This window comes from Lagopus leucura, unplaced genomic scaffold, assembly GCF_019238085.1.
Source record: "Lagopus leucura isolate 7727_CA_CO unplaced genomic scaffold, USGS_WTPT01 Super-Scaffold_100024, whole genome shotgun sequence".
Lineage (NCBI taxonomy): Eukaryota > Metazoa > Chordata > Aves > Galliformes > Phasianidae > Lagopus > Lagopus leucura.
The window spans coordinates 9356458-9364883 of NW_024962276.1; the positions used below are offsets into that span (position 1 = coordinate 9356458).

At 58.2% G+C, this 8426-nt stretch overlaps 1 protein-coding gene across 1 annotated transcript; it reads right to left on the bottom strand.

Annotated features, from left to right (window-relative positions):
* Positions 1-448: 448 nt before the first annotated feature.
* On the bottom strand, positions 449-7934 carry CCDC92B (coiled-coil domain containing 92B). The gene is made up of 4 exons (XM_042879983.1): positions 7929-7934; positions 7215-7368; positions 4898-4945; positions 449-2692 (listed from the first exon to the last, which is right to left on the bottom strand). The coding sequence occupies exons 1-4, from the start codon at positions 7932-7934 to the stop codon at positions 2046-2048; spliced, it is 855 nt and encodes a 284-aa protein (XP_042735917.1). The 3' UTR covers positions 449-2045.
* Positions 7935-8426: the final 492 nt, after the last annotated feature.

The following is an 8426-nucleotide window of genomic DNA, read 5'->3' on the forward strand; positions in this document are numbered from 1 at the left end:
CATGCAGGAGTTGCCAACACGCTGTTTTATATATATCAGGTAATGTTTAACAATGTAGTGTTATTGCTATGCATCCATTTCCAGTCTAATTATTAAGCTTTTATGCATCAACGTTACACATTGCTTGTTCCATACAGAGCATGTAGGTGTCAGCAGTTACATTCCTAGTCTATATGTGTCCACGTACAGAGCTCTGCAGCACAATGTACAGCTAACCGCTCCAACTCACAGGGAGCTGAGCAGCGCTGAGCAAATGCAGTGATGGCACACTGCCCTGCGCTGCAGCCAGGGCTGGGGGCAGCTGGGCCCCCTGCGCACATGGGCAGGGCAGGCACTGCCCGGGGCTACCTGCTGCTCCGTGAGCTCAGCGCACCCAGCAGCATCCCACAGGTCAAACACAGGAGCACTGCCTTTCTGGGTTTTGGGATCATTTAGACCTCGTTGAGCATTTTATATAAATACAAAGATTAAAATAATTTATTTCAACATCATTTCTATTACAATCATACAGTGTTTTCCCTTCAAAGCAAGTGCGTTATGTGTATACATATATATAAGTGCATATATATTGTACTCTAGAGCTTCCCCCCTTCAGGAGCAGCAGTGACCGCAGTGCAGTGCATGAAACCGGCCCTACCCAGCTCAGGGCTCCAGACTCTCATGGCTCTGCTGCCTCCCTGCCCATTCAGGCTGCCATGGGGTGGGCAGAAGCCACGAGGCACTGAGATGGGATGTGCCCCTCGAGCTCATAGCTGATGGCTGAGAAGGGGGAAGGGTCCTGCAGCTCCCACAGGGTTGCTTCATTTACATACTAGGCACTAAAAATGCTGATTGTTAGGAAGATATTTACAGAGAACAGGGGGGTACCTACACGCCCTCCCCTTTTTAATGCTCAGGTTGGTCATGAACAATATGATTTTATCAGTAGCTTTATAATAAAAATGCGACACGCTCTGTGTATCAGGATTGTCTAGGAACGAGGGGGAGCGAGCTGTGCAAATCACAGCACAGGGACGCACAGAGATGTTTTACCCTCTCTCACATTAAAAGAACATCGGGACGTGCTCTCAGCAAAAGCACTCAGAGCCCGGGAAGAGCAGCCCTGTCCCAAGGCCGGGAGGGGCTTCACCCATGAGATGCCAGGTTGTGCCTCACCTGCCGCCATGCAGTGTCCTTCTGGGAGCACAGCCAGACGCCACTGGGGCAGCACTGGCGGCGCGGGGGGCCCTGCCACCTGAGTTGGACACTTCTCCCATTGAGTGCCCATCACAGCCAAAGGGCAGCATGAAAGCTGCTCGCCTCCTGCAGAGCTGATCACACTCTGGGGTTTGATTTCACCGTCTGGAGAGCTGGCTTGGGACTGTGACTGAGAGTCTCCTAAAAGCGTTGTAAGGTATAAACACCGAGCTACAAAAATAGAGACCTCTGGCTGCGTGGGCACTTTGCGGGCTGGAGGCAAGTGATGGTTCAGAGGAAGGGCGATGCTTTTCCAGGGGTTTGAACTGCGCGCGAGGGAGGTGGGCTCCAATAGTTCGGACACTGCAGGCAAAGCGTCATCTGCAGCCTTTGCCCCTGATGGGGCTGCGCTGTGGCCAGCTCTGCCCTGTGGGTGGCAGTGCACCAGATCCCGCTTTGCCAGTGGCTCGCTGACATGATTTTAGTCTGTGGTGAGAAAACAGCAGCCGGCTGTCGGTGCCAGTGAGGAATACGGCGCCGGCGCGCGGACACCCCGTGCGGGCGATGCGGGTCGCAGCCGCGCTCCGGCGGGGAGCGGCGCCGGGTGCCGCAGACGGGCACCTTTCAAGCTGGGGGAGCCCTGCGGCAGCCTCGTCCCAGCCTCGTTCCCTCGTTGCCCCTCGGCACGCCTCGCACAGCGCTGCCCCAGCACGCTCTGCACGGTCCAGCCCTGCGGGCGCAGCGCGGGCTGAGAGCAGAGCGCCGCTTTCCCCCCCCCTTCCCGGGGGACGGCGACGTCGGCTGCCGCTCGGCACGGTGCTCCAGGGTCAGCGCCTTCCCAGCCGCTCGGGCCGCGCCCGCCTCCATGCTTACTCCCGGGCGCGGGCACCGCGTGGCCCGGGCCCCGGCCGCTTGCCGGCCTCGCCCTTGGCTGGTCGAGCCCCGGCTACGGGCTCCTGCGGCGGCGGCTGGGGCAGCCGTTGCGCCCGGGGGGCCGCGGCAGCGCCCCGGGGCTCGGCGGGGGGATCCAGCGGTGACTGGCGCTGCGGGGCGGGCGGCCGCGCCGCGTAGAGGAAGAGGGCCGGGTCGGGCATGGCGTCGTGCTCCTCGCGCGCGGGGTCCCCGGGCCGGGCGCCGACCCCGGCCGGGCGCCGTGGATGTACCCTGTGGCCGCGGCGCGGCGGCCCGCCCTCGGCCGGGGGCTGCACGGGGGCCGGCCGCCCGCCGCTGCGGGGGCCCGGCAGGCGCTGGCAGGTGGCGTGCAGCTGCAGGGAGAGGTAGGCGGCCGCTTCCGTCTGCTTCTGCAGCTCCGTGTCGAGGATGGTGACTCGGTGGCTGCGCCGCTTCAGCTCCTCCAGGAAGCGCCGCTCCTTGCTGCGGAGGCTGGAGCGCAGCGCGGCCACCAGAGTCTCCTTGTGTCGCAGCTCCTTGCGCAGCTCCAGGTTGTCCTTCTCCTTCTCCTGCAGCTGAGCCTCCATCGCTCGGCACTTCTCCTCCAGCTCCCGGTCCAGCGCGTCTGCGGGGAGGCAGCGGTTAGGGGATCTTTGCTCCGTGAGCGGCGCGGCTCCCGGCACGGAGTGGCCGAGTGGGGTGCCGGCGTGTCCCAGCCGCGCCGTGGGGGGCGGCGTGCTTCTGGGAGTCGTGGTTCCAAAACCGCCCATGGGCTGCCCAAGCAGAGGCTCCCTCCCAGTGTACGCGGCCCCTTCCTGTCCCCCTCTGCATGGGGACAGTTTCAGGCTGAGAGAGAAAAGTAAATCCCGGCAGTACTGCCATCAGGCCAGCGTGTAGGGTGTTGCTGCCCTTGTGCCAAGAGACTGAAAAGCCAGATTAGAGGACAGAGAATGCTGATCTGGGATTACCGGGCAGTTGGGCCAGGCTCAGCTGAGCACCTCAGCATAAATGTGTGCACGTGTGTGGCTGTTTTTCTGGGGGTGCATACACACACATATATGTATGGGCACACAGGAGCCCATATACCTGAAGCTATTTTCCCTGCTGCTGTCCTTGCAGAGCGTGCAGGAGGAATCTGAGTTCTTCTGCACAGGCGCTGCCAGCTGCGATGCGCTCCCCATGCTGCCTCCCTGCTCCGAACACCCGACCTGTTCGGCTTCTTTCTGCACTGCAGCAGTCACTGCCAGGCACAGGCCCTGGCAGGACATGTTTGAGCAGTGGTGCCGCAGCGAACAGCACTTCCCCACAGCTCCCAGCCAGGACTGGGGACTGTGCCCTCCCTGCCCCAGCCTTTCCGAGTCACCCAGCAACACCTGGAGATCGGTGATTTCACACAAGCCCTGCCTGTCACTCCTGCACACTCTGCAGCGCCCTGCCTGGGCCGTGTGGGCTGCTCCACTGCGGCTCCTGCTGCCCGCAGGAGGATGGCACTGGCTCCCACCCACCTATCCTACCATCCTGTACATGCCAGTGTCCTCTGTGGAACATGAGCACGAGCTCAGCACCAGGCCAGGTGCCCACATTGGCCTGAGCCCCTGCCAACCCCCTGAGGGCCGGGCACAGGGAGTTGTGGCTTCAGGCTGCCGCCTTTCAATGAAGAGCGTTCTCAGCTCTACGAGGAAAGACACGCTGTTGGTGTGGGGACTCCAGGGATGTGGCACCACGCGGCATTCCCTGCACTCCACCATCAGAGGTGCTGTGAAGATGTGAGCAATGTGGGGCAGGGGGATGTGGTGGAAGGTGGCCGCTCAAGCACAGCCGGAGGGGTGGATGCACAGCCCTGCACAGCACACAGCATGCCCAGGCGTGATCCCGCAGCTTGCAGAAAGCTCTGCCTGTTGTGATACACATTGCAACCGCTTTACAGCTTCGGCTCTTAAGTGCTTTCTGCGAGGCGAAATGTTTTATAATGAGATCTTCAGGGAGGAAGCTGCACGCAGTAATTATTACATGAGTGGTATTTGAAGAGTGATCGTTTGGCGGCATCTTAATTTAGGCTGTTGCCCCATAAATGTAGCAAATGGGATTGTACTCTTTTGGAGCTGTTAAGGCAGCTTGATGGCAGCGCCCTGCGGGTGGTGCTCTGCAGGCGTTGGTCACTGCCAACACCGGGGAGGCAGGGAGAGAAGCCGAGCCCCCGGCACGCAGCCATGGCATCGCGCTGGGACAGCCAAGGGATGGGGTCTGGCTTCAGGCCAGAGAGGAGGCGCAGCTGCTCCCACAGCATCCTCTGCTGGGCACGGCAGCTGGGCAATGCTGCGCCCGGACACGGGGAAGGGACGGGATGAGGGCTCGGTGCCACGCAGCTCGCCGTCCTCCCGTCTGCAGCCTGCAGCCGTGCTGAGTGCGCCAGGACTCTTCTGCCCCTTTTTTTGGATCGCAAGGAGTTTTTTTCATGGGATGTAGTGTTATATAACGTCACTGGAAGAGATTCCGAATTGACCTCCGAATGCCCAGGACAGCGCACAGGGGTTGGGGGCTCACTGACTGTCTGTGTTTGCCTTCTCCCGGGGCTCAGGGGTCTGCAAGCTTTGAGTCGCTCCCCGGGGATCTGCAATGCCCCTGCGGGCTCTGTGTAAACGGATTAGCAAAGCAAACCCGAGGAATGCTTGCTTTCATATGCAAACCCTCACTGGGGCATCGGCACTCAGGGCGTCCTATCCGAGCACAGAACCCCAGCGATCCTTCAGACCAGAGTCCGCGTCCGCCCGCTGGGCCCCCCCACCCCTCGGAGCACTGCGGCGGCCCCGCGCACACTTACTGCTCTCACCTTGCTGGCGGGCCTCCAGCTCCTTCATCTCCAGGTCGTGGGTCAGCTCTGGAAGAGAAACCAGACGGCGGTGAGACGCGGCGCAGCGCTGCTCCTCTGCCCCCGCGAGCGGCCGCGTAGCGGCAATGCGGGCAGCAGCGCCGGGCGGCGCTCCGTGCTGGGACTGCCCTGCAGCTCTTACCTGCTGAACCATTTTCGGCGCTTTAAACCAGGACGTGAACGGAGCAATGGACTGAAAACAGACCAAAGCTAAACTGCCGCCTGAAGTGTTTCATCATTTACTGTCCGCAGAGTGATCTCTGCCTCTGTGCGTGGTGCAAGCAGACCCACAGCAACCACAGCCCCACGGACCCCACATAATTTCTCAGCGAATATCACAGACCACCAAACCACCAGCAAACTGGAGGAGCGGAGGGACAGCAGCATTCAGTCACACAGGAGCTTTTTGTCTTCTGAGTATGAATTTAAACGGTTAGTCTCTGCCCTACATTTTTCTTTTAATCTGCCTTCGTGTTGACTCTAATCTCCATCACCGCCGCCCTGAAACGGAGCTCTTGGCTGAGGCTGCTCTGCTGTCTCTCTTGGAAAACAAATCTGTGGTGAGAATGCAGAGTAACGGAGAATGTAATGCAATTTTTGGAAAGCTTTCAGCACTCCTGCCTGCCCCACGGAAAATCAATGGCAGCTGTGTTATTTTACTGAAGTTAAAATAATGGGTTTGGGGTCTCAGAGAGATTCCAAATGAAACCTAAAGTCGTCTCCTGCTGGAAAAGATGTTGCTGCCTGCACAGTGATGCTCAGGACAGGGTCTCCACTTGTGTGCTGGGGTCCCAGTGCCTTGGAATCCCTCCCTGTGTCGTTCTCACGGCTGGCCCCACATGTGCTCCCCTTCCTATGGGTGGGTCAGGCTCCTGTGTCCCCACTGGTGCTGCAGCCACATGCAGCATTTGCTGTGATGCCCTCTCTGCACCATGTGGTTCCAGCAGAGGCCATTGCTGGGCCCCGCAGCGCAGAACCCCAAAGCCCAGCACCACGTGGAGCCCTCATTGCCACCACGGCCCCTCTGGGCAGCGCAGCTCTCCTCCTGCTGCTCTGCTAACGCTGGGAATGTGCTAATTATTGCCACAGCAGCTGAGCTCATTTTCCAGTAAAAGGAGAAACAGAGGAGTCTGAAAGGATCTATTGCTATTTCTGCTGTGTTTATACTTTGCAAATAAAATGGGAGTGGGAGGGGAGCCAGCACTGCTGTAACGCAAGGGTCCTTCCAGCAGATGAATCACTCTACGCTGCACTTTGCTGCGTTTATCTTCCTGCAAAGCCTCCAACCGAGGATGTTGCACTGTGGGGCTTTACTGGGTTTGGCTTCCCCTGACCCCATGGTGCAGCTGTGGGATTGCTATCCCACTGTCCTGTGCTGGCAGTGCAGCAGAGGGCTCAGCGGGTGCTGCAGTCCCTCCCCAGCTATCGGCTCTCCTTTGGTGCACAGCTGTGAAGCAGAGCTGCAGGAGGACAGGTACTGCTGGCGGTGAGGCCACTGAGACACCAAGGTCATGATGCAAAAACCCAAGGTCACAGCAGCACATCCAGGTGTAGCAGTGAGCTACATGCCTGGACTGGGCAGGAAAGTGCTGACTGACCCATCTACCTCCCTCGTGCAAATGAATAGCAGGCAGTGGCACTGCAAATACATCCAAAGTCACCTCGGAGCTACATAAGAGCTTGGACCCATCATGCCCTGCAGATGCAGAGCCATGTGCCTCAGGGATGGGGCATAGTGTCTGTTGCAAGCAGCAAACAGGACAGAGCCATTGCTGCCAGGGCAGCTCAGAACCTCCCTGCATGATTTATGTCTGAGGGTCCTCTGGCCTCACGTATGTGGAGAGGCACTGATGGAGCTATTAAAACAATGAAATGGAACAGCAAAAGCTCAGAAAGGATGGGTGGGAATAGACAATTTTAGAAATGCCCTCATGTCTCTGTTTCCCAGGAATCAGTGATTAGGAGCTGGAAGACAATGAGTAATTGGCCAGGCTGAATTACTGACGAGAGCCACTGGGGTGGATTCCTGGGGCTGGCAGGAGGATGGAGGGGAACTGCCCCAGCCCAGGAACCCACGTTCCTCCAGTTCTGAGAGGGACCCACAGCACAGTCCCATGCCCGCTCACCCCATCGTTGGTGGAGTTCAGCCATTTTCCTTCCCTTGGGCAAATGGCATCTGGGAGAAAGGGGGAACCAGTTCTGTGTTTTAATAATAGGACTGTCTTTGAGGGCAGGTGGGCTGTGCTGGGCTCCCTGTGCCACAGTGCCCAGTGCTCACCTGAGCAGTGCTTCTGCAGGCGGAGGATCTCCAGGTGCAGGCCGTGGAGCAGCTCCATCTGCTCCTTCTTCAGGAAGGCGATGTGCCTCTGCACACTCTGGATCTGGTGCTCCAGGGACACGGTCTCCATCGCAACCGAATCTGCAGCCCACGCCTAAGGGAGAAGAGAGGGCCCACAGTCAGAGCACAGCTTGGTGGGTCACCCCAGCAGCACGAGCCCCATGTCCTGTGGGACACAGAGCCCTGGGCTCTGCAACCTGTGCTCCACACGGACGTGGCTGCAGGGCAGCAGCTTTGCACACGCAGCCCCGCAGGACAGCACCCACGTTTCTGTTTGGTCTCACTGCCTCTTGTTGCAGGCTTGGGCTGAGAGCCCCAGCACTGTGAAAACAGAAAATGCACCATACAAACCCTTCTATTGAATGGGCTCATTTCTGTTTTAAGTTTGGCCTTAGGAAATCTGCCTCATCACTGAGCAGAGATACACCTGGGGCAGGATCACCCCTAGGAACCACACAGCGGTGATTTCAGTTACTCAGTGAGCCCCACATTGCAAAGCAGCGACTGCAGAACAAGATCCAGTGCATGAAAAATACAGTATGGTCTGTCCAACCCAATCAGCATTACATGGCAGGAGCTCAGCGCTGCCTTACGCTGGGAGGGTCAGCGCCAGGGCATGGAGTTCAGCAGCATGCAGTGCTGTGCGCTGCCTACCCGCATGGGGAGGGAAAAATGAACCTCTGAAGGACCCTTAGATCTTGGAAATATCCCTGTGCCATGCACCAAGCTCAGGAAGGAACCTACAGCAACCCACTGCAGAGGTCAGTATGAGTTTTGCCAGCAAAGCCACAGCACAGCAAGCGCCGTCCTGCTGCTGGGAAGCCAATCCACATTCGTTTGCTTCTGATTTTCCATTCCTTTCCACAGAAACTTCAGAAGTAAGCAAATGTTCAGCTTGTGTTTACAGCATGCCCAGCCCTCTAATGCAAGACATTTTAAGCTAATTCCTACACCCTATATCAAATCAAACTCCATTTAAGCTTGACTCCAAAGTAAGCAATTTTGGCAGCAGCTCTGGCTCAAAGCTTTATTCTTGCTAAGGCATCTACACATATGTGAAAACCTTGAAATCAGGGCTCCACATACTCTGCCTTGCACAAGGAGGAGGGGATGCATTCAGGCCCCAGTGCCCGTGCACTTGGGGCTCATTCC

Excerpts from the sequence above, each read along its gene's own strand:
- CCDC92B (XM_042879983.1), bottom strand. Across the intron at positions 4,946-7,214 it reads CCTGCAGAAGCACTGCTCAG|AGCTGACCCACGACCTGGAG; the intron begins GTGAGCACTGGG and ends TTTCTCTTCCAG. Across the intron at positions 2,693-4,897 it reads GCTGGAGGCCCGCCAGCAAG|ACGCGCTGGACCGGGAGCTG; the intron begins GTGAGAGCAGTA and ends GCCTCCCCGCAG.